This window comes from Ogataea haglerorum (assembly GCF_019207285.1).
Source record: "Ogataea haglerorum isolate 81-453-3 chromosome Unknown 81-453-3_NODE_10_length_422072_cov_98.086364, whole genome shotgun sequence".
NCBI classification, from domain to species: domain Eukaryota; kingdom Fungi; phylum Ascomycota; class Pichiomycetes; order Pichiales; family Pichiaceae; genus Ogataea; species Ogataea haglerorum.
The window spans coordinates 158,593-182,466 of NW_025065160.1; the positions used below are offsets into that span (position 1 = coordinate 158,593).

The 23,874-nt window shown below is 42.3% G+C and overlaps 13 protein-coding genes across 13 annotated transcripts; 8 read left to right on the plus strand and 5 right to left on the minus strand.

The window, feature by feature from the left end:
• Positions 1-226: 226 nt before the first annotated feature.
• On the plus strand, positions 227-2,635 carry KL911_003716 (uncharacterized protein; the record flags this gene model as incomplete). The annotated part of the gene is made up of 1 exon (XM_043198927.1): positions 227-2,635. One exon carries the CDS (start codon positions 227-229, stop codon positions 2,633-2,635), a length of 2,409 nt encoding a protein of 802 aa, XP_043053500.1.
• A 113-nt stretch (positions 2,636-2,748) lies between these two features.
• KL911_003717 (uncharacterized protein) lies at positions 2,749-3,729 on the plus strand (the record flags this gene model as incomplete). The annotated part of the gene is made up of 1 exon (XM_043198928.1): positions 2,749-3,729. The coding sequence occupies one exon, from the start codon at positions 2,749-2,751 to the stop codon at positions 3,727-3,729; it is 981 nt and encodes a 326-aa protein (XP_043053501.1).
• A 61-nt stretch (positions 3,730-3,790) lies between these two features.
• Positions 3,791-4,507, minus strand: KL911_003718 (uncharacterized protein; the record flags this gene model as incomplete). The annotated part of the gene is made up of 1 exon (XM_043198929.1): positions 3,791-4,507. One exon carries the CDS (start codon positions 4,505-4,507, stop codon positions 3,791-3,793), a length of 717 nt encoding a protein of 238 aa, XP_043053502.1.
• A 250-nt stretch (positions 4,508-4,757) lies between these two features.
• Positions 4,758-6,251, plus strand: KL911_003719 (uncharacterized protein; the record flags this gene model as incomplete). The annotated part of the gene is made up of 1 exon (XM_043198930.1): positions 4,758-6,251. One exon carries the CDS (start codon positions 4,758-4,760, stop codon positions 6,249-6,251), a length of 1,494 nt encoding a protein of 497 aa, XP_043053503.1.
• A 65-nt stretch (positions 6,252-6,316) lies between these two features.
• Positions 6,317-6,973, plus strand: KL911_003720 (uncharacterized protein; the record flags this gene model as incomplete). Its single annotated transcript, XM_043198932.1, has 1 exon — positions 6,317-6,973. One exon carries the CDS (start codon positions 6,317-6,319, stop codon positions 6,971-6,973), a length of 657 nt encoding a protein of 218 aa, XP_043053504.1.
• Positions 6,974-6,983: 10 nt separating this feature from the next.
• KL911_003721 (uncharacterized protein) lies at positions 6,984-8,990 on the minus strand (the record flags this gene model as incomplete). Its single annotated transcript, XM_043198933.1, has 1 exon — positions 6,984-8,990. One exon carries the CDS (start codon positions 8,988-8,990, stop codon positions 6,984-6,986), a length of 2,007 nt encoding a protein of 668 aa, XP_043053505.1.
• Positions 8,991-9,184: 194 nt separating this feature from the next.
• On the minus strand, positions 9,185-12,328 carry KL911_003722 (uncharacterized protein; the record flags this gene model as incomplete). The annotated part of the gene is made up of 1 exon (XM_043198934.1): positions 9,185-12,328. The coding sequence occupies one exon, from the start codon at positions 12,326-12,328 to the stop codon at positions 9,185-9,187; it is 3,144 nt and encodes a 1,047-aa protein (XP_043053506.1).
• A 484-nt stretch (positions 12,329-12,812) lies between these two features.
• KL911_003723 (uncharacterized protein) lies at positions 12,813-13,631 on the plus strand (the record flags this gene model as incomplete). Its single annotated transcript, XM_043198935.1, has 1 exon — positions 12,813-13,631. One exon carries the CDS (start codon positions 12,813-12,815, stop codon positions 13,629-13,631), a length of 819 nt encoding a protein of 272 aa, XP_043053507.1.
• A 220-nt stretch (positions 13,632-13,851) lies between these two features.
• Positions 13,852-15,093, plus strand: KL911_003724 (uncharacterized protein; the record flags this gene model as incomplete). The annotated part of the gene is made up of 1 exon (XM_043198936.1): positions 13,852-15,093. One exon carries the CDS (start codon positions 13,852-13,854, stop codon positions 15,091-15,093), a length of 1,242 nt encoding a protein of 413 aa, XP_043053508.1.
• A 118-nt stretch (positions 15,094-15,211) lies between these two features.
• On the plus strand, positions 15,212-18,862 carry KL911_003725 (uncharacterized protein; the record flags this gene model as incomplete). The annotated part of the gene is made up of 1 exon (XM_043198937.1): positions 15,212-18,862. The coding sequence occupies one exon, from the start codon at positions 15,212-15,214 to the stop codon at positions 18,860-18,862; it is 3,651 nt and encodes a 1,216-aa protein (XP_043053509.1).
• Positions 18,863-18,901: 39 nt separating this feature from the next.
• Positions 18,902-19,564, minus strand: KL911_003726 (uncharacterized protein; the record flags this gene model as incomplete). The annotated part of the gene is made up of 1 exon (XM_043198938.1): positions 18,902-19,564. The coding sequence occupies one exon, from the start codon at positions 19,562-19,564 to the stop codon at positions 18,902-18,904; it is 663 nt and encodes a 220-aa protein (XP_043053510.1).
• Positions 19,565-19,620: 56 nt separating this feature from the next.
• KL911_003727 (uncharacterized protein) lies at positions 19,621-21,249 on the plus strand (the record flags this gene model as incomplete). Its single annotated transcript, XM_043198939.1, has 1 exon — positions 19,621-21,249. One exon carries the CDS (start codon positions 19,621-19,623, stop codon positions 21,247-21,249), a length of 1,629 nt encoding a protein of 542 aa, XP_043053511.1.
• A 36-nt stretch (positions 21,250-21,285) lies between these two features.
• Positions 21,286-23,865, minus strand: KL911_003728 (uncharacterized protein; the record flags this gene model as incomplete). The annotated part of the gene is made up of 1 exon (XM_043198940.1): positions 21,286-23,865. The coding sequence occupies one exon, from the start codon at positions 23,863-23,865 to the stop codon at positions 21,286-21,288; it is 2,580 nt and encodes an 859-aa protein (XP_043053512.1).
• Between the last annotated feature and the right edge of the window lie 9 nt (positions 23,866-23,874).

Consider the following 23,874-nt stretch of genomic DNA (forward strand, 5'->3'; position numbering starts at 1 on the left):
CGGTTTCATACAAAGACCGTAACCTTTTTTTATCAATTTCTATTGATTAACAGTTTGACTACTTAGAAGAGGCTCCGACATTGGAATTCAAAGCTCAAACCACAACAATCTACTATTTGGTCTATTCAAAACCATCACCGAATTGGAAAGCGATTAATTGCGAAGGCTTATAAAAAAATAAAAGACTGTGCGACCAGGACAAGGCGAAGGCGCTTTGAGAAAGATCATGAGTCCAAATGTGCTTCATAATATACCAGCCATCGCAAGTGAGGCCTCAAGTGCTACTCTTCATTTTGATCCCGGGATAGAACTGGGCCTTCGGGGAGAAAAGCCATTGATCTCTGGCGCCAGTACTCCCTCAAAAAAGCCAACTCCGTCTCCTCATAATGGCAGTAAGCAGGTCGTGGATCAAGGGATGAAACAACTGGCCAGGGAGCTCAAATATCGGGAGTTTTTCAAGCGCAGCCCCAAAAGCCCCAATAAAGGCTTCTCTAAGTTTTTTCTTTCGCAGGAGTTAAGTCCTTATGATAAAACTTCGGATGATTCAAGCATAGCCGACGATACGTCTGCTAGCATAGACGAAGATACTGAACAACACTACAAGGAAAAACCAAGAAGACATGGTCTGGCCTCTTCTTATGCTCGCAAGACGACACATGAGCATGCAAATTTTATTCTTACTTTTAGCAAAGATGGGAAATACATGGCATCCGGAGGTGATGATGGTGTCGTACGAGTGTGGAAGGTTATAACCTCAAGTTTTGATCGGGAAATACCTGAAATCGCTCGAAACAAGAGCTTTAATGGTCACCATTTAAATCTACCCTTTGAAGAGTCAGATTCCATTTCAATAGGCGGTTGCTCTACGATCAACGATTCAGTAGAGTCGTTGGGAAACACGGAGAATGGTTCCAATAGGTGCAACCCATGTCCTGGGAAAAAATCAAAGAAGGACAAACAAGGTGGTAGCACTCCGTTTGCGCCTCTTTTCATGCACCGCCCGGTCCGCGAATTCCATCACGATGATACTGTCTTAAGTATTGATTGGTCAGAAAATGGATTCATCATATCATGCTCTCAGGATAGCACTATCAAGCTATGGCATGTTGACCGCAACGACTGTCTGGCGGCTTTCAAACTGAAAAACTTTGCAACTCGAGTCCTTTTTCATAAGAAAGACGATCGCTTTTTTTTGAGTTGTCAGTTGGATGGCTCCGTGAAGCTATGGTCTATTCTCGAAAAGGACGTTGTGTTGAAAACAAACGTTCGAATGCGAATAACGTGCATGGAGTTTTCGCCTAGCGCAGAGGAGTTATTTGTTGGTGGAGAAATTGGGGGCTTTGTCATATTGTCGGTTAAGGATCTTGATGTGATTGACAAGTTCCAGATTAAGCGTAACAATGTGGCGCCCAGAGTAACAGGAATTGATGCTTTTGAAACCAAGGACGATGTGAAAATGGTTGTGACAACCAATGACTCACGAGTGAGGCTCTTCAGTTTCAGAGAAAAAGTCTTGAATGTAAGATACAAAGGGTACAATAATGAGCATTCTACGATTCGGGCATCGGTCAATGAAAACCATTCATTTATTATTTCTGGTTCGGAAGACGGTTGGGCTTACCTATGGGCATTGGACCTCAATGCCCTAAAATCTCCAGAGACGATGAAGGGCAGTCATAAGCTTACGTGGGATCTCACATCATTATTCAAAGACGAGAACTGTCGACACAAAAACAAGAACTATGGTGCATTTCATGTTCACCACTCACGCTGTAACGTTGCCATTTTTGCTCCCAAGGCAACATTGAAGTTGCTTGAACTCTCGAATGACCCCATTTTTGATCTGAAAGCAAGAATGAGTTTGGGGACCACAACGAAGAAAGGAGATGATGAACTGGACGATCCTTCCACTTCAATCATTGTTACCACGGATGATGATGGAGTAATCAGAGTGTTTCGCAGAGATTTTGCTTATCAGGAGCGAAAAGCCTTCCGTACAAATCTCAAAAAGTTTGGTGGGAAACATGATCGCAAGTCATTATCCAAAGTTCGCAATAGATCAAGATCTTCTAGTTTCATGAACAAAGCCAACTCTTTGAATAGAGGCAACATAAATGGCGGAGACGAAAATGATCGAGGAAGGAAAGATTTCCGGCACTCGGAATTTCTAGCTACCAGAGGAGCACTGTGTTCTCCAAAGAGGGATAAATCGTTGTCTGCATCTAAAGATGAAATCGCAAAGCTGCCAGCTTCAGAGGCAGCTTCAGACGGAACTCTTTTTGATTCTAAAGTGAGGTCCATTGATGTGAAGCTTCAAGAAATGTTGGCTTCTTCTAGACTGGAGGATAGGCATGTGCCTATCATATCAACCACAGATGAAAATGACAGCTCGCTCAGAAACGACAATGAAGCAGCTAATAGCGTATCTATGCATGGTAGAGAAACTTTTCAGGAGACAACCAACGGGGATCAAGATGAGGAAACTTCAGATTCCATCGTTACTTCGGAATCGGTGAAATCAAGAGTCCAATGTGCCAATTGCGGCTCAGAGAAATTTACAGCCAGGTCTCATGGGGACACGCGCAGCAACATCTTCTTTTTTTGTGACGATTGTGGTCAGAAAGTTGATTTATAAAACTAGGTTTACATGGCCGGGAAAGGTGCTATTTAAATTTTGGTTTGCAGCCCGTCTAAAATAATCGTTCGTCTGTTAATTATTTGGTATCAAACTATTTGAGTTGTATTAATATGGACGTATATCCTCCCAACGTTCAAGATAGAACGCTTGAATTCCTCCAGTGTGTGTCAACCTTCAATAAGCAGAATCACAACAAAATACCAAGAGCAACTACACAGAATGGCCCTACAAAATCTCAGCGGAGCGAGTTCACTCGGAAGGCTGGCCTTATTGCTAAAGACATTGCACGGGTCACCAACTCTTTAGGGAAACTGGCAGCACTTGCAAGGCAGAAACAACTATTCAACGACAAACCCACAGATATGATCGAGCTGACATATGTTATCAAGCAAGACATATTCAAAATCGAAAGATCGTTAAAAGAACTTCAGCAGTCGAGCGTAACCAAGTCATCTGGCGATAATCAGATCAACACATATACAAAGAATGTTGTGCAATTGCTGAACACAAAAGTGAAAAACGTTAGCGAGACGTTCAAAGAGGTGCTACAAACGAGACAGCGTAATGAGCTAGCAAAAAAGTCCCGACAAGAACAACTCCTGGCCTCTGTAAATGGATCGCTCAAAGACACGGGAGTTAACGGCAAAAGTAATGAAGTACTGCCATACGCTTTGCGAAAGAAGGGAACGCAAATTTCTGAGAATCCTTTTCTATCTTCGATGGAACAAGATCCAAGTGTTTCGGTACCAAATCAAGACTATCTGTCTATACCAGATCAATCCCAGCAGCTTATGCTACTCGAGGAACAGAGTAATCAATATCAACAGGAAAGAAGTAGAGCAGTGGAGGCAATTGAGTCTACAATTAATGAGGTCGGTGGTTTGTTCCAGCAACTAGCCACAATGGTTCAAGAGCAAGGCGAGGTCATACAAAGAATAGACAACAATGTTGAAGACATTGGTCTCAACATCAGTGGTGCACAGAGAGAACTTTTGAAGTACTACAATACCGTAACCAGTAATAGGTGGTTGATGGTAAAGATCTTTGGAATACTCATATTGTTCTTTTTGATGTGGGTTCTTATCAGCTAATGTCAACGCGTTCTAATTTATTGACAGCAAGCAACTCTGTGTATTTAATGATCTATCAACTCTATTCAAAACAGTCCTCTAGCTTCTTTTCACCCGAAACGATCTTTTGAATATCGCTCAGAATATCTCTAAAGGTGTCGAACTGGGTGAAGTGGATCTTCTGCTTGATACAAAATGTGACCAAATCTTTTCCTCTTCTTGCAAACAACAAATCGCAGGACTTCGCTGCTGACAGATCCGAAACTCCATCACCGCAATAAAATAAGTATGGCTTCTTACTGAGATCGTAGTTCATAAGGCACTGCTTGATGGATGCGGCCTTGTCATGTCCGAATGGAGTATCGTCACGATAAACAATATGCCAGTCGTTGCCATTGATCTCCACACCGTTGGAAATGATGGTCACGTGGTTCATAACTTGCTGGCCGAGAAGCTTCTTCAACAAAGCCTCGATGATTGGGGACATGCCACTGCTGATAACGTATAGAGGGATTCCGTTTTCGTGACACCAGTAATAGAACTCTTTGAAACCAGGATCCAGCTTGATGTGTTGTAGCAAATAGTCAACACACTCTTGGAAAGAATGACCATTTGCAGGAATCGACCTGAGCATCTCGTCGAAACCTTCTCTAAAAGAAAGAGTCTCGTTTAGCATGCGGTCATTTAGAACCTTTCTCTTTTCGTAACCAAAACCAAGGTTGTCAGTCAAGACGTCATTAGAGTCTTGAAGGGTTACGGTGCCATCCCAATCGGTGAATACAATAGCAGGAGGAGACATTATTTGCTAAAAACTAAAAATCAGCTCGTTGTGCATATGATAGGGTTGATGGTTGGTTCCTGGTGCAAAGGTGTGTAATATAGAGGACGATGCCATTGACTCTTGGAGTCTATGCACTATGGAAGAGATAGCGATGTCAACTGAGCTCAACCATTCCATTAGCGGAAGTGTCCTTTATCAATGGATCTAAGAATTTCCTGATTGCTGAAACCGACAAAAAAAGTTGGCATTCTTTGACTAGATCCTTCTAATGGTTAACGTGGCTGTTATTTCAGGGGGCACGGCTACAAACACAATCTTGGATGTTTTCCAAGATCTATCAGAAGCTGGAGGCCAAAATACCTCGGTCTCGCATATTTTGCCTGTCTCAGATAACGGCGGTTCTACATCCGAGATTATAAGAGTGTTGGGTGGTTGCTCTGTTGGAGACCTCAGGTCGAGAATTGTGCGACTTATTCCTAATGAAAGCCAAGGAATTCGTAATTTGCTTTCTCACCGGCTTCCCAGCAAAGCCACAGATGCTAAATTGGAATGGGGATCAATAGTTGAAGGCTCACACGAGCTGTGGTCAGACGTGGATCCCGCATGTAAAGAGATCATCAGGAGTTTTCTTATCCACGTTCACATGGAGATTTTGAAGCGCTCACGGAACAGTACAAAGAATTTCAGACTTGAACTTGCCAGCATTGGTAATTTGTTTCTCACTGGTGCAAGACTTTTTTGCGGATCTTTGGATTCTGCAGTCGAATTGATATTGCGCGTTGCAAGAGTTTCCTCGAGACTTCACGTTATTCCGTGTCTCAACACTAATTTCACGTACCACATCAGCGCGCTACTGAAAGATGGTACAATTATTACTGGACAGTCACAGATCTCACACCCCTCAAAACTCGGGCGTAACAAAGACAGCAATGAATCGGGCTTCTCTCTTCCTATAGTAAAAGCCGATTCTTTAATACACCCTCCCCCAATAATCCCATCAGGACAAGCTTCTCCATCTCACACGTACTCATCATTTTTGGATAATGCGCATATTGGAGCTCCTGCTGATAAATTGGGTAGCCAGGCAATTTTGTACGGAGTTTCCAGCCAAGTCGAACATAATCATACTTTAGATTCTGATACCGAAGATGAGAATGAGTTTGCAGTACCAAGTTACATTCATCCAGACCTCAAGAAGTCACAATTGCATGTGGATAAAGATGACACGGCGCCGCTGCCAGCACCGATAGAAAGAATATTTTATATTTCACCATATGGTGAGGAAATATACCCTGTGGCTCAATCTCGTGTCCTTCAATGCCTGTCGACTTGCGATGTGATTGTGTACTCCATTGGATCTTTGATGACCTCTATCATTCCTGTACTCATACTACAAGGAGTTGGAGAGGCTATACTCGAGAATAGTAACAAGAAAAAGATACTCCTTCTAAACGGGACGTTGGATCGTGAAACGCAGTCTTTAGACGCCCTTGGGTTTATAAAAGCAGTACACGGGGCCCTGGTATACTCAATGAAGACAAGTTGCGAGAGACGAAATTTGACCTGTCAGTCAACTCTTTCCTATTCCTCCTTCATTACACACTTAGTTCACCTCATGCCCTCCAAAGAAATTAAGGTGGAAACCGAAAAAATAAAAGAATTGGGTATTGAATGCATTGAAGTCGCTCCACGTGAAGACGATGATACCAGATATAACTTGGAGGACTTGCATGCAAAATTACAGAAGATAGTTAACAGATAGTGATTATTCGACGCGACGCAAAAAAATTAGTCGACTTAGAAATAATTATAAGCTCTTTATATTCCATGAAGAATATCTTCAACATACTCTTTTTGGCCTCGCTAGCCCTCACACATCAGGAAGGAACCTCCAGTCAGGAATTAAAAGAGAAAATTCCGGACGAATTTGAGGGATCATGGCAAAGATGGCACATGAAACAAGAGCATGACTTAGATCATGCGGACGCTAAGTCGGTGTTTATGCTCCACGATACAAGAAACGCCAAACGTCTCAGCAGACTTGATATTCTAAGAATGTACGGACTGTTGAGAGAAGAAGTAGTTGGCAAGGGAGATGGTACCGGTTCTCACGATGACACCGAAGTTATTACAGATGATATGAAGAACCACCTTGTTCAACAAGTGATGTCCTTAATTGATAAAGACGGAGATGGGGAAATTTCCTTTGATGAGTGGATGGAATACTCTAGCCAAGGAGGAGAGTTCCCAGATTTTGGATACGGTCCAGGACACGAGTATGATTTCGAGGAAGAATATGAAAAACATCACTGGATCCAGTATCATGCAGAAAATGATCCCGACGTAATGGTGCAACATGCAGAAGATGTGGAACACGAACTATTGCATCATTTGCATGAGATCGAACATGAGGAATCTGGCTCGGGTTACAACCAAAGATTTCCTATTAGAGTGTCAAAGATTCCGCCAAAATTCAAAGCCTGATCGATTAACTTTAATTATAACAGAAGTTTTTAAAACATTTTCTGCATGTCTCGGGAATATCTCTACCTGATGTATCCAGCTCCCGCTTGATGATGGCGCAACCAATACACTGAAAATAGCTATGGTCATAGGAGTTGTTCCCGTAAGTACCCACTGAGTACCCGTTCTCAATCATCATTGCCATTTCACTCTGTTCATAGCTCAGCTTGAATGTTGACTTATTAGAATTTGTTGTATACCCTGTATTAGGGATATAAACAATTAGCGGGGGCAGCCACCTTTCTGAAGTCTTATTGGAGTATTTTGATGCTTCACCTAGATATCTGTATGCTGACTGAATGTGACAGCCGAAGAACACAGGGCGTTTATTAAGCTTGTTCTCAACAAACGTTTCAGGTGATGGGATGTTGGGAAATATAGCATAGCGTTTTTGGTCGTACACAAAAAACGATTTTGAGTTTTGGTATTGACTTGACGTAAGACCTATGTTTGTTCCATTTGGGAAGCTGTCAACATCAGAGCTTGAATCAATTGCAATAATTACATCAACATCTCTTGTTTTCTGATGGAATGGCTGAAATGGAATGTTCTCATCCTCACCGCCATCCACGAGATATAAATCTGTGGAGTTTCGGACCGTGCTTGACAGAGGTGTATCGCCATATCCGTGAAATGGGTTTGGATAGATGAGAGCATAATCTGCTACGTACCTGCTGGCATTGATGTCTTCGCAGGAAGTCAAGCCAAAGACATTGAGAATGGTTTTCAAAGAATCATATGTCTGTTTCTTTGATCTAGCCATATATTTCCAAAAGTGACTTAGAATACTGTTGAATAAGCTTGACGAGGTTCCTGCTATGAAAGTCATCTCGTCATAACCGATTGTGCATAAACCTGTCAATGACTTCCCGTTCAACATCTTCGTTCCCAAGTAGTCCAATTTTACGAAAGCATTAAGGTATTGTTCCCATGATCCAAATTCATACGGATTGAATTCAAATATTCTTCTGTGACCTTCATTCGATTTGTAAACGTTTTTAGAATTGGTCAAGATGATTGGAAAAGGTAGCATGTGATTTGCAAAGCTTGATAGGCTTCTAGCACCTGACATGGTCATATCATGGGGACCGTTGCTGGAGAAGATAATATCACCAATTGCTTTGCCCCAATAGTCCGTCAGAGAGGTTTTGTATCCATGTTGTTTGCGTTGTGAGACTTCTTCATGAAGAGTTTCATAGAACTGTAAAGCTTCATTCCAGATTGAGTCCATTTCGTTGTTGCTCTTTTTCAACTGGTTAAGCCTGAACAAACTCTTAAAGTATGCCATAAAAGACGACGATGAGTTTGAGGTCTTCACCGTAACTGTCGGGAAATCGGTTGGAAGATCTCCTAACAGTCTTTGAGAATCTTTAAAATTGATGTTGAGCTCGGGTATCCCTCGAAGTGATGATGAGTTGAGTTTCCAGGAGCCGTTTACTTTCAGCTCGCTAATAGGCCCAAAGTCGTATTGCATTAACGAGAGAATCAACCACGAGCCACCAGAGACTCCGGCCATATACGTAGTCGATTGCAATAACCCTCCAAGACAGCCGTACTCTGTTGCCCCAGGAGTCCGAGAGTCAAACGCTTCTAAAACTCCAGCAGCGGTAAGGAAAGACCTGAACGAGCCTCCTGACAAGCTTATAGCTATACTGGGGGTATATCCGTCAAAAAAATTGGAATTTATTTCATCAATGTTAAAGCGGGTGAAAAGGTCAATAACATGTTTCTTGGCTTCTTGCTTTCTGCGCATGACATACGCTTTTTCTTCAGGACTTATTTGGTCACCACTTCGAAGGAGTGGATAGGAAGGACACTTTATTTGATATCTCAAGGCCGAAAGAGAAGAGCTGGTGGTCTGTGTCTCATTTGTGACGTTCCAGGACTTGTTCAGCTTGGCCTCTGGTTGGAAGCCAGTACATGCGGATATAGCACGTAAACAAAAGGAGGCGAAAATGAGTAAACTATTAAAAAACATCGCTCATCGTTTTATAAAGAAGCGGTAAAAATGAAAGGATACAAAATTTATAAAATATCCCCCTAATCACGTGAAAAGGGCTACACTGAACAAATATAAATTGTATAAAGATTGCATTGATTATCAGAAAGAGCCTAGATAAAAAGAACAATTAAAAAGAGATGAAGAAGGCTTTTGATAATAATAAGAGGAGCTTAGAATTCATCGTCGGAAGACACGTAAGCATCTCCCAATTCCTTCTTCTTCTTCATTCTTTCCTTCTTCTTCTTTCTTAGTTCGGCAGAGGAAAGCTTAGCCTTCTTTTTACTAGTAACAATCTTGTTACCCATAGCGTCAAACTTTTCTTCCTCCTCGTCGTTCTTCTTCTCCAATCTTGGACCAGATCCTTGGCCTTGAACCCAGTTGTGACCAGATGGAGTCATCTTACCATCAACAACGGCCCAGACTTCCTCAGTCAAGTCCTTAGTGAACTCGGCAGAGTGAGTAATGATGATGACACCACCCTCGAATGACTTCAAAGCTTTGGACAAGGCTCCCAATGAGTCTCTATCCAGATAGTTAGTTGGCTCATCCAGAACAATCAAGTGAGGTCTTTGCCATGTACAAGCAGCCAAAACCAACTTGACCTTTTGACCACCTGAAAGACCTCTGATTCTGGAGTGGGACACCAATTCAGCATCCAATCCTAACATAGCACAGTGGGCCTCAATCTCCTTTCTAGTCAAAGGTCTGAATTGACCGGAAGCCAGAGCCTCCTTCATGTCAACCTCCGCAACCATCTTAGCGTGGGATTCAATAAGCTCACCTCTTGGCAACCAAGCATTGTCGACAGACATCATTGGAACCCATCTCTCAGACTTCATACCAAGGTTCTCACCCAGCAAGAAGGAACACTCGTACTCGTAAGTGTTCTTGAACTTCCGTCTAGCGTGGATACCTTGAATTCTTCTTGGGGTACCATCGATCTTGAAGATCTTGTTCATGGCCTGCTCGTCGTTCTCGTTGATTTGTCTGGAAGCTCTGTCCATGGTTTCTCTGTCTTCACCGGTTTGGAATCTCCACTGAATGTACTCAGATGGAGTCTTGTCTAAATGCGAGTCGATATGAGCGAAAGCGTGTTGCTTGATGTACGCAATACGACAGTTCTCATGGACATAGACTTCACCACTGGTTGGAAGCAGCTCACCAGTCAAAACGTTAATCAAGGTAGACTTACCAGCACCGTTTGGACCAATGACGGCAATTCTGGACGACAAAGAACATTGGAAAGAGATGTCAGAGATTTGAGGCTTGCTAGTACCTGGGTATTGGAAGGACATGTTGGACACTTTGACAATTGCCTTTTGCTTGGTCTTGACACCCTCCAAGAAACCTGGTTCTGGGAACTTGAACTCGACCTCAGATGCAGAGAGCTCCTTATAAGACTTAGCAGATGGAACTCTCTTGATTAGCTCAGAAAGGTTACCCTTGTACTTTCTGAGCTTGAATCCTTCGTAGTGAATGATGTATTGAACAACATTGTCCAAGAATCCAGAGTCATGGGAAACAATAATGGAGGTGATGTTACAGGTGGTCAAGTAGTTGACTAACCAAGCAACGTTGACGGTATCCAAGTGGTTAGTTGGCTCGTCCAAAAGCAAAATATCTGCGTTAGCCAACACAGCTCTGGCAAGGGCCAACTTCATTTTCCAACCACCGGAAAGAGCAGCAATAGGCATGTCAATCATTTGCTCAGAGAAGCCGAACTCCAAAAGCTTAGCCTTCACTGTCTCCCTGTCAAGAGAAGTATTTTGCTCCAAAACGAAGTCGACAACAGGAGTTTCGGCGTGAGAACCGTCGATGTCGTGCTCAACGTAGACAGTTCTACATTCTTCCTGAGATGGGAAACCTTCAACTTGACCGTTGGCAATAGCCCTCATCAGAGTAGACTTACCAGCACCATTTGGACCACACAGACCGTATCTTCTAGCTCTCTTCAATCTAAGTTGAGTCTTGTTCAACAAGATCTTGGCACCGTAAGCCAAAGAGAACTCACAGTTACAGAGGTCCTCACCCTCATCATCCTCGTCCTCAAAGACAGGTGGCTGAGGAATGTTATCCACGGATCTCTTTCTGAACTCTTCAATAATCTCCTTCGACTCTTTCTCGTGCAAAAAGATGGTCAAAAATGGTGTCAAAGCGGATGACCAAGCTTCTGGATCGATTTTTCTCTCGTCAATCAAGTCACCAGCAATAGCGGCAACGTAAGTTTGAACAATATCAAATCTAGCTGGCTTGTCCTTGACCAAGTCCTTCAGAATGGCAAGGTTAACCTCAACGTCACCGGCCGTAGAAACCTCAGGAATGCTATCATCAGCTGGCACAGCACCGACTCTTCTCAGAGTGTTCAAAGCTCTCTCGGTAACAGATCTAGCCTCAGGATCAGCAATAGTAGACAGGTTGGTCTTCAGAGCTGGGAACAGCTTTTCCATGAATGGAGCAACAACTTGTGGATCGTCGACCAGTTTACACATGTTGTCAATAATAACAGCAGCCTTTCTCTTGATAGCAGTGTCTCTCTCGGCCAAACCTCTGGAAAGCAATGGAACCATGATGGACAAAGCAGCAGTGGTGACCTCAGAAACGAAGGTGGTAGCACCCAAGGCGTGAACTGTTTCTGGAACCTGAGTTGGATCAGAAATAGAGCTGATGAGCTTTGGAATGAAAGGCTCAATGTCCTTGTTCTCGATGGTGGCAGTGGTCTTGGTCATGGTCTCAGTGGCGGCCTTCTTGACGTCAAGCTTCGTATCCCACATAGCCTCGGACAGCACTGGAATAAGCTCAGGCATTCTAAGAGCAAGTTGAGCCTTAGAGGTCTCAACCAAAATTGCAATAGCATCCAAAAGAGCGATTTTTTCTTGCCATTTAGCGGTCTCGTGTAGGCACTTGAGCAAGCGAGCCAAGATATCCTTAATAGCAACGGGGGTAACAGCTCTAGCAATGGCCAGCAGAGCAGCAGCAGCAGCCTCTCTAACATCTTGCTGCTTGTCACCAGCCCTCGACGAGATGGTCTCAACAAGGCCGACGATGTATGGCTCGACAGATGGGGACAAGTCAGAAGCACTTGCAATGTGACTCACAGTGACGAGGGCATTGACAGCTTGCTTCTTGTCCTTGATAGCCTTTTCCAAGGATTGGAAAAACTCGTATGGGACATCATGCTCGATGATTTCACCGTTGAGGAAAGAAGCGACATTAGAAGCAGCAGAGTCTCTCTCTTCTGGCGCAGCAACAGCAAGTTTGCCAAACAATTCGGACAAAACTTCTGCGCTCTGTTTCGATTCAGCAGCAGCGGACATTCTGACTACTTTCTTGATGAAACAAAGGTTTTAATATAGAAAAAGGCAAACTGTTTTTAAAAAAAAAATTTTTTATCCTTCGTCCACACACGTATTAGAATACTATTAGGGTTACGTAAAAGAAATGTTAAAATAAAAAAATTTTCACAAAAATTTTTCCTGCAATAGGATTGACAGAAAAAGAAAGCGAAGAGCAGACTTATGCAAGTGTAAGGATGTTGACATACCAATTCAAGTAAGGTCTTCAGATACCATGATTCGGCAAACCACGAATCGTGAAAACCTGAAATCAGTAAACGGTTGCTTAAAACATTGAGCTAAGTAGATAATGTGCATGACATAACGTCCACTTGTTGAGCCGATTTTAGATTGACAGTAAGTCTATGTATTGTTCTCGTTTAAATAAATTGTAGGATTTCAAAAAAAAAAAATAAAACTAAACGGAAAGAGGGCTCACTTTGTCAATCGTTAGAGCATCCCCACAATGAGCAAGTTGTCCGAATATCATCAGCGAGTCAAATCTCTCACTAGAGAGGATATGCTGACCAAGTTCCCAGAAGTGACGCCCTTGGAAGCCACTACTGGAGAGTCTTCTTCGTCGACGACTAATGGCTCTACCACATACAACTTGCTTTTCCGAGGTCATGATGAAGAGCAGATCAAACTCATGAATGAGAACTGTATTGTCCTAGATTATGATGATAGACCGATCGGCGCCGGAACGAAGAAGCTCTGTCATATCATGGACAATATCAATAGGGGACTGCTCCATAGAGCATTCTCAGTATTTTTGTTCGACCGGAACAACAAGCTCCTCTTACAGCAGAGAGCAGACGAGAAAATCACTTTCCCCTCCATGTGGACCAACACCTGTTGTTCCCATCCGCTATGTGTTCGTTCTGAACTGGGGTCAGACTTGGACTCATCGATTTTAGGAGCCAAGACTGCAGCTCAAAGGAAACTGGAGCAGGAGTTGGGAATCCATCCGAAAGATGTTCCAATTGAAAATTTCAAGTTTTTGACCAGAATTCATTACATGGCACCTAGCAACGGACCATGGGGAGAACACGAAATTGATTACATTCTAATAATCAAAGCTAATCCAACGTTCAAGGCGAACCCAAATGAGGTGAAAGACACCCGTTATGTATCAGCAGATGAACTTAAACAGATGTTCAAGGACCCAAGTTTGGTGTTCACCCCATGGTTCAAGCTGATCTGCGAATCATATTTATTCGAATGGTGGAATCATCTTGACGAGCTAGACAGATTTACTAGCACGGAAATCGACCGCATGTTGTGAGTCAAGACATGTAACGTTAATAATTTGTAAAAATAGAGGAAGGTCCTAGATCACACTAATCATTCTTCGAGATTCACCTTTACACGTATTCCTCAAAAGAAAAAAAAGCTTATCTTTCCAATTTTGGTTTTGCCGTCGTGTATCCATCTAATCCCTCTATTGAGAAAGAAGCGAAATCTTATCGATATAAAAGTAAAAGGATTCGGAGTCTGCTTTTTAAATGGAAGTTATTCTTTCACAGCTTTCTGACTTTTTCAAATCATACAGTGGGCCAGTGCTTTTTGTTGCACTGTCGCTGATCCTTTCGGCGTTTGCTATACACTCAAAACTGCTACCACGTCATGTCAGGCCGCATAATGGGGGCAATGTCAAGCAGTCAACGAAATCAAAGTTCTCAATCAAAGATGCGCTACCAGCAGTGACAATTGAGCCTGTTGATCCGAATTTCGACTGGGAAAAAGAGAAGCCAGTTCCTTATAGGCCTTTCAAGAATGCACCTTACAGGATCAATATGGCTATTCAGAAAGCCGATCCCCAAAATATTATCGTGATCGAAAATACCTATTTGAAATCCACAAAGCTCAGAGAAAGGATTATGAATGAACGAGCTGAAATTTCTATGGCTTGCCATCCTAGCGCGGAAGCCGCCCTGAAAGAATTGTATTGCACCGTTACTGATTTCCTTATGAAGAAATACCCAATGTACTTCTATACAAAGGATAATGGTACTACTTTCTATAACAAGATCAAAAATGAGTCTTTTCCACTGGATCCCACTATGGAGGATCGACTAGAAGTCCTCAAATTTCTTGGACGTACCATTGAGGAGGACTTTATTATTTTGCTGAAAAATGGAGACGAGGGTGAACTAGAGAACGAGTATGTTTGGAGAGCGGGAGTATCCTGCTACCCGAGCGGATTTGTTCCGGGTGAAAAATTTAATAAACCTTTAACTGCAATCCATAGTCCTGTGCCGCAATATCTTGAACGGCTGAAAGTTTCAATGAACAGATTCTTTGAGAGGCTTCGCGTCCACGAGTTCGTTGTTAGGTACAACTGGAGTATACAGGCACATACTAACATATTTGCGCCTTCCATGAATCACGGAACCCGCACAGTTGCGTCAGTCAAACCGCTTTCTCCTGAAGATCTCGATTTCAACAAAGTTTTCATGCGAGTCGAAAAACAATGTTTCACAAGGCTACCAAAAACCAAGGCTGATATCATGTTTATTAGGACTTATACCACTCCGCTGACAAGAATTAAGGCCGAAAATAGGGCTGAAGACTTTTGCGGCGCCATCGACGGCCTGTCAGATGATTTTGCTATTTATAAGAACAAGATCCTCTGGGGAGATGCAGTTAAGGCATTTCTTAAAGGTGAGTCAAGCGGTTCGACAGAAAAGGTGTACGATTTCGATATCTTCGAGGCCCAACTTAATGGTGAACTCATGAAAAATTAAACGCGTCTCTCTTCATTCTATATATTTTGCAACGCGTAGTAGAAAGTAGACGAGATAAAGGGAAAAAAAACTAACGCGTAATTATTGAAAACATTTAGTTATTCGCAATTCAACTATTATGGGGAGACTGGTGGGTCTTGAGCTACACAACTTTAAGTCCTACAGAGGCACCTCTTCTATTGGTTTTGGTAGTTCGTTTTTTACTTCCATCATCGGGCCTAACGGATCGGGTAAATCCAACATGATGGACGCGATCTCGTTTGTGTTGGGAATCAAATCTAGTCATTTAAGGTCAAACAATCTGAAGGATCTGATTTATAGGGGAAGAGTTCTGGGCGAAAGCAATGATGGTGAAGAAAATGAAAATGATCCCACTACGGCATACGTGATGGCTATTTACGAAAAATCAAATGGAGATATTTTGAAGCTCAAAAGAAGTATCAACGAGACAGGTATTAGCGAATACAGAATCAACAACAAAACAGTGAGCGCAACCCAGTACGCGGATGTACTGAAGAAAGAGAATATTTTGATTAAAGCCAGGAATTTCCTGGTATTCCAGGGAGACGTCGAGAAAATCGCGTCGCAATCACCAGAAGAACTTACGCGATTGATCGAGAATATCAGTGGCTCGATTGATCATAAGAAAGATTATGATATGCTTCTGGAGGAGAAAGAGAAGGCGCACGACACTACGGCATTGCTGAATTCGAGAAAGAAGGCACTTCGGGAAGAGTTTAATCAATACAAAAACCAATCTCTGGAAATTGAGCAGTTTGACCTGAAAAGTAAAGAGCTTTCCGATTTGATTTTGGCGAAATACTTGACTGAACTCTACCACAATAACAAAGAGCTTGAGCAGGGTATACGTGAACTCAAATCTGCCACTCATGAGCTGAAAGATTTGCAGAAGGTGCTGAAAGACAACGAAGCCACCATGAAAAACGTGATTAAAACGCGTAACAAGGATGACAGCGATTACCACAAAATAGAAAAACTGATCTCTAGAAAGGCCGCTTTAATCAAAGAAAAGCAGTTAGCTTTGATTCCTCTCAAGTCTGAAGTGTTGCAATTATCCAAGAAAATCAGTGATTATAAGAAGAGGATTGAAACTTTATCCGATGACCACCAACGACAGAACGCGATTGTTGACACAATCGAGAAGCAGCTGACTACGATACAGAGAGCGTATGACAATTATGTTAGAGAATATGAAGCTACTACGGTGGAGACTCTGAGCTCCGGAGCTCTGAAAGAATACAAAAAACTAAGAGAGGAATTTTTGATGAAGGGAGGACATATTGAGTCCAAATTGCTTGACCTTGAGGATTCAGTGAACTCCTTGAACCTACAAATTGAGAATGTTTCACGTCAGAACGAAATTGTCAGCACAAGAATTAGCGATCTTGAAACCGAAAAGGCAGAGATTAACTCTAAAATTCAAGAAAATGTCTCTCAGACAAATGACGCGCAAAATACCATCAACAAGAAAAAGGAAGAACTCTATGCTGTCCGTTCTACGCAGGAGAAGATTTTGCAGGAAGAGTATGAGTTGAGCACACTTTTAAAGGAGGTGCTAGTTCAATTGAACGAGCTGCATGCAAGTCAAAGAGAAACTGCCAGAGAGAAGAGACTCCGTGAAAATTGCTCTTCACTTAAAAGACTGTTTCCAGGGGTTAGAGGTCTAGTGTGCGATCTATGCAAGCCAACACAAAAGAGATATGAGCTTGCAGTTTCCACAATTCTGGGAAAGAATTTTGACGCGATTGTTGTGGACAATCTCAGTGTTGCAAACAAATGCATTAATTACCTGAAAGAACAGAGGGCAGGAGTGGCATCATTCATTCCTTTGGATTCTGTTGATTCAAAGCCTCCTCAAGCTTATCTCCGTAATATTGACGAGCGCGTGCGTCCAACCTTTGACGTTGTCACATTTGATCCTGAGCTGGAACGAGCTATTCAGTATGTCTGTGGAAACTCAATAGTTTGCGATAATATGGACGTCGCCAAATATGTGAAATGGGAGAAAAATGTGGACGTGAAAGTTGTCACTCTGGAAGGTTCTTTAATTCATAAATCTGGTCTCATGACTGGTGGTCTGTCACCAAACGGTGGCAGAAGATGGGATAAGTCTGAGATACAGTCCTTAACTACCCAAAAGGAAGAAATCAAGGCCAAATTGGAGGAACTTTCGAGAAAGAAGACAAGCGAACTTCTTGAGAAAAAGCTGATGGACGAGCTAGAAACATTTGAAGCTCAAATTCCTCCACTGCAAAATGCCAGAGTCGAATTGAGTAGGCAGGCGAATGACATAGATGCTGAAATCAAAAACCAAAGAAGCATACAAGCTCAATTGGAGAAGGAGCTACAAGAGTTGACAGAAAAGCTCACAAAAGCAAAGGCGAAAGTGGATTCTACCAATAAGGAACTCTCGAGTGTTCAGCAGGAAATTTATGGCTCCTTCTGTAAGGAACACAATTTTGCAAACATATCCGAGTACGAAGAAACGTATGGATCGAACGCAAGGGGTCATTCCAAGGAAAAGGCAAGATACATCAAACAAATTCAATACCTCGAAAGCAAACTAGGATTTGAGAAAGACAGATTGGATGAGTATCAATCGCGCCTGGATCGTCTTAACGAGGACATGTCGAAGCTTGAGAAAAGCTATAGCAAGCTCGTCTCACGCAAGGAAACGATCGAAAACGATCTCGATACTTTTGAAAGTGAGCACGAAGTGCTGATGGAGGAGTTACAAAGAGCTAGTGGCCAGCGCAAGGCCCAACTCATTGATTACCAACAGTTGGAAGACCAAGTCTCCGATGTCCGTCTGCAGGTTGCCGAGACCAACAAAAAGATCGCCAATTTTGAAGATTTGATTGAAAAAGCTAAAATTGAGAAGATGAACATCCTGAAAAATTGCAAGTTGGAAAACGTGCATCTACCGTTATCCCTTGGGTCCATGGATGATATCCCCCTTGATGAATCTGAAAACGTCGAAAATATGCTTGCAGATGAGATTGAAATTGACTTCACGAACTTGAAGTCTGGCTTCAAGTCAGGGCCACTTGAGGAGCTGCTAAGTGAGTTCAAAACAAAAATTGATCAAATTACGGCAGAGTTATCATCAATGAGTCCTAATATGAAGGCTCGAGAAAGACTCGAGGACGTTCAGAGGAGACTGGTTGATCTGGAAGCAGAACTTTCTGACGCCAAGCAAGAGGAGAAAAAGATCGCAGGAGAGTTCCAGACTGTCAAGTCCAAAAGGTACAAGCTGTTTATGGACACCTTCAACCACATATCAGCAACGATAGATCCCGTCTATAAAGATCTCACCAAATCCAACGTTTCGCCTCTCGGGGGATCTGCATACCTTACTCTCGAAGACGAGGACGAACCGTATCTGCACGGTGTGAAATACCACGCCATGCCTCCAATGAAGAGATTTAGAGACATGGAGCTTCTCTCTGGCGGTGAGAAAACTGTTGCAGCCCTCGCGCTGCTATTCACTATCCACTCACATCATCCTTCACCATTCTTTGTGCTGGATGAAGTCGATGCTGCCCTTGACAATGCAAACGTGAATAAAATTGCCAACTACATCGCCAAGAACGCAGGTCCAGATTTCCAGTTTATCGTTATCAGCCTGAAGAATGGACTTTTCGAACGGAGTGATGCTCTGGTTGGAATCTACAGAGAGCAGAAGCTCAACACTTCTAAAACTCTTACGTTGGATCTGAGGAGTTACCCCGACCAAGAGGTTGCATAAATCCAGTCCTGCTTTCTCCATTTGCGCTATGTATCGTACCTATAATTGGGCAAGTAATGATGAAGCCCACAGATGTAGTTTCACAAAAAAGTTGTCATCCTGTAACAAGTCCATGATGCTTCTATTTTTGGGCATTCGAGACCCCCTACGCATGTATGTCTCGTTATTATTCTCGTTTTTGCGACGGTTATCAAGGATGTGCATCGATCTCGACGTTATAAAATTGACCATGGCAGTCAGCTGATCGAGTATAACAGAGTAGTTTTCGTAGAGCTTTTGCTCGCTGTCGCAGGTAAAAATAAGAAAATATCGTCTATCCGACCCCCTTGCAGTATCATCTATAAGCTTGAAGCCCAGACTCACAGAATATCCGTTTTTGGAATCGCCAAAGCTCAAAGGCTTACTCATATCATGATTCGACTCAATTGTAAAGACTCGCATAATTGTTTGGCGTAGAGCTGCATATCTGGGTTGTGAAGACGGATGCTGCGTGCTGATATAAATTTGATCTCCTGACTTTGTCCGGAGACTTGTGCTCTCCTGAGGCACTATGAATGCACATGACTTGCACACTGAGGATGGTGGTACTTTTGCTCCATAATAAGACTCTAAAGGCTCTCCAGAATGGACGTTTTGAGTACATATCACCATGGAGGGACCATGAACTTCGCAAAAATGAGCTAGCGTTATCATGAAAGACATTGGAAAAATATTACTGGCTGTGTACCGTTGATAAATAATAAAAAATCAAATCTCTGATGACCTCTGTGCCTCACTTGGATTGTGAGCGATTGCCAAGCTGGAACTTGACTCAGCGGCAGACCGTTAGTGCTGGGAACCAACGAAAAATACGCCATGTACAGGCAATTGTGGTGAGGAACCTCAAATTACCTGCAAATGTGTCCGGCAAGGATCCCCAACTATTGAGATTGAAAACAAAATCAACTGTAAATATGGCGAACGCTGCGACTACTCAGAATAATAAGGTCAAGACATTGAGTCAGGTGGGAGACCTAATTCAGTTGTCTCGATATGAGGAGTCTTCGAGTCAAAGTAAACTTCAATCAGCAACAGATCCTGTGGAGCGTCAGCTAGAAATACAAGCAATCAACAAGCGCATGTTTTTGGAGTGCTTTTTCACGATCAATCATTTTTTAGATACGAAGACCCCATTTTACATTAGTCGAGTATTTTCTTACTCGGTCCACGTTTGGGACGATATACAACTTTCCGGCTTATCACTTAAATCATTCACTATCAACCTTTACGCCAAAATAGATACTGAGTGGAAATTGTTGGTTCGATATAATGTGAAACTCTCGTTTTTGGTCAACCTCGGCAGCGATTACGAGGTCATAGAGTCCAAGTTAAGGCACGAACCAAATTTGTTGCTTCTCAAGCTAAATGATGACTGTTACTACGTACAGTCCAGCACATACTTGCCAAGAGAAGTAATCAAAGATTTAGAAATGTATCATTCAAAAAAAGGTGCTGGAAGCTACCTTCATGAAGAGCCAACCTGTACTTTCGATCAGATTATGAAGCTGAATAACTTGAGCGTTTGCTTGGTGGATCTGCTTTCCTCTAAGAAAGTTCTCACAGATAAAATTGAATCGCTATTGAGAGACTCTTTGTCTCCGAAAAGCAACCCTGTGGTCATCAATTGTTTGAAAGCGCTTATTGATAGTCAAGAAGTCAGCAATAGGCTTCTCAAGCAGCAAATTTCTCGTCTTAATGACATCCGGCGCGCAAAAGAATGTAGAACATACGGTACATTCATGACAGAGTATAAGCGCGAGGATTATGCTCACTACTTACTGGATCTGGAATCCGTAATAACGCAACTATCGAAACAGAAGTCCAGAATCGCCAATACACTCTTGACAATCTTCCCTATAACCATCTCTGACAGCCTGGAGTTTTCTCTTTTTGGTTATAAGCTCCCACAAAGCCTGAACTATCTGAAGATGACTCGCATAGAAATAGAGAAAACCAATGCACTACTTGGTATAGTGGTTTTTCTTGTGATCAAACTGTCCAACTATCTGAACGTACCTTTGAGATATCCACTGAAGTTTCTTGGCTCTAATTCATATATTAGCGATCCAGTTTCTAAAATGCAAACCAAGCTTCGCGTTTACCCTCTATTTGTTGTTCAAAATAGTAACTTGGCTATCCGTTTTGAATTCGGATTATCGCTACTAGTGAAGAATTTACAGCAAATATTCGAGTCAGAAAATCTTTCCAAGCTCGATGACCATGATCTACTTGCTAACTTGAAGGTATTGTTGACGTGTATAGCTAGAGACGATGGATTGGGTCTCAACGAATATCTGGTGACAAAAGATAAAGTCAATGCCATTAAGCTCAGTTTGTTGAACAAATGACACGGGTACTGTAATGTTGCATTAACCATATATAGACTATATAGAGCCACAAAAAGAGACAAGTTTCTGTAATAAGAACTTTGTGATTGGATGCAAAGCATTCGCTTCATCATTGGTAGTAAAGAAGCCCTCACTGGTGAGCAGAGAGTGCTTCTCGCTGTACTTTTTCACTCCAGCATAATATTCAAGACACAAGCTGAAAATAAGCACCAGTGCTACAACTAACGGACCAAAAACACCATCTAAGTGTCTTCCGGATCTGAGCTTGATCAACTCCAGCCTCTTCATGTAAATAGCATAGGCCCAAACTCCGGAGAAGAGGGTCAGCGCAAAGTAAATGTACGCAATGTTGGTAGCGACAATCGGGATGTGTGATGAGGAGACAGATGAGTGTATTGTGAACGTCAATGCTGAAAGCAAGGTAGTGATATGCAGCCACCGAACAAACGTACGCTCATTAGCAAGCCAAACTTTGGCTTCCACTTTGATTGGACCGGATTGCTTGATAAGAGTCTTTGGCTTTACCACTCCTGGAGGCAAAACGATTTCCTCATCTTCAGACTCGTATCCTTCTAATTTGGATGCCTTTGAAAACACCGGTATGAAATAGGAAGCAACATTTAGCTTTTTCTTTCTTGGAGGTTCAATAAAACTTTTGGATTCGGATGGGGCACCAGATGTCATTAAAGTATTTGAGGTCGAAACCAAATTGGAGGTTGATTTCGCGGAAGGGCTCAGAGCAGTGGCAGACTCCTCATCGGAAGACTCATTGTCATCTAAATCCTCTTCTTCCTCAACTATTTGGTCTAAATGCACCGTTCCGGTGTTGGTCACAGGATTAGGACTTTCCCCAACTTTCTTTTTCAAATTCTTTAGTATCTCATCCTGTTGCTGCTGTCTTATCTGCTTCTCTCTTGAATCTTGATAAGCTTGCTCGGGATTTTTCCTAATGTCGTTCTCCAGCTCTGGAAGCCAAAAAGGAAGAATGTCCAAATTGTCATCTTCCAAAAAGAGAGAGGAAATACCTTGGATAAACTTCGAGAAGTTCGGAACCTCCTTAACCAGGTGCCCATTAGTCAAATCGTTGATCCAGGCAAGAGTTCGGGACGAAGGATTATTGAAAATCGAGTTGGCCAGTTTGATTTCCATAACAGAATAAGGGAACTTGGCATACTCACCCTTTCTGAGAAGTGAATATGGATCATCAATTGTGGAATCAATGTCCATTCTATGCCATTCTCTTGGATTTCTGATTGGTCTATCAGGGTCAAAAGAGTCTTCTCTGATGAACAAAATATCAGAATCAATTGTAATTCGAACCCTATCATCACCTGGCATTTGGAAGGCAGTTCTGGTATGAACAGTTCTCAAGGTCGGCTGCAAATCATTCTCTCTAATAAATTGTTGCAACTCCTTGAAATTGGAAGATAGCTTGTCAATCGATTCCTTTGAAATACCCTTCTTTTCCAACCTTCTGACAAACTTGTCAAGAGTCAGCTTCGTATTGGAATCATTCCTAAGGCGATTTGGAAGCTCCATATCCTCTTGTTCATCTTTGGGATCTTTTTGGAAAATGAAATCATTTAAATACTTCTCCTTCAATGAGAGACGGACATCATTGGAAGTCCCAGTGTCATAGTCAAAGATCTTTTTCTCAATTGTGAGTTCGGGGTTATCCCTTAGTTTGCCTGACCATCTTATCCTAAGTGAAGGTGTTTTATTCAGGTTTTTGAGTAGCTTATTGTTGTATAGTTCGAACTGTCTGTTATCAAAATAAAGAGACGTGATTTTTGGGTCCACACTGTACTCATCATCATCATCGTCATTCTGGTTGGTATAAATTAGGACTGGCAGGTGTCTCAAAATAGTGGTTTTGATTTCCATTAAATTATCAGGATGGATCCAGAACTTGAGAACTTTGTATCCATAATCCTTTTGACCTAGATTATTCAACGAGGCACTCGGAGTAGTAGAAATCTTTCCAGAGGATGACAATTTCTGAATCGAGTTTTGAAGTGAAGTCGATAATGAACTAGAGCCCATTTGGTCTCGAACAAAAGAGTATAATGTCGAAATTCTGAAGAGATATGGAGAGGTGTCCTCACTGATGTTAGTCAAGGGCAACGACTTCATTCGCACGTTCAACAATGCTTTCACAGAGTAGCCTTTATGCAATCTATCATGCTTCTTGACGATCTTAATAAAACCAGTAAAATTCAGTCTCGCAAAATGATCCAATTCCTTGGCCAGCCATAGAAGCTCTTCGAGCTTCTTTTGAAATGCCTTGGCATCAAAATCCGCAGTCCTTTTCTCGGAAACGCTTCTCAAGTACTCTTCGCTTTGAAGTTCCAGCTTGGATATTTCCTCGTCGAGCTCTTTGTACTTCGAAACTTGGAAAGTGTACACCTTTTCCAACTCAGAGTCCAATTGAGATGCAAATTCTGCCTCATCTTTTTCGGACCATGCACTAGTAGCTGAAGAAGATCCTGGCTTATTTAGGTTTTCTGTGGATTCAATAACATTTTCCTTCAAAAGTCTCTTCAAGTGATCATAATCGATATAGTAGTTTTTCCATGGAGGAAAGACCTCATTTTGCAGCTTCACTCCAAACAACATGTGGTGTTG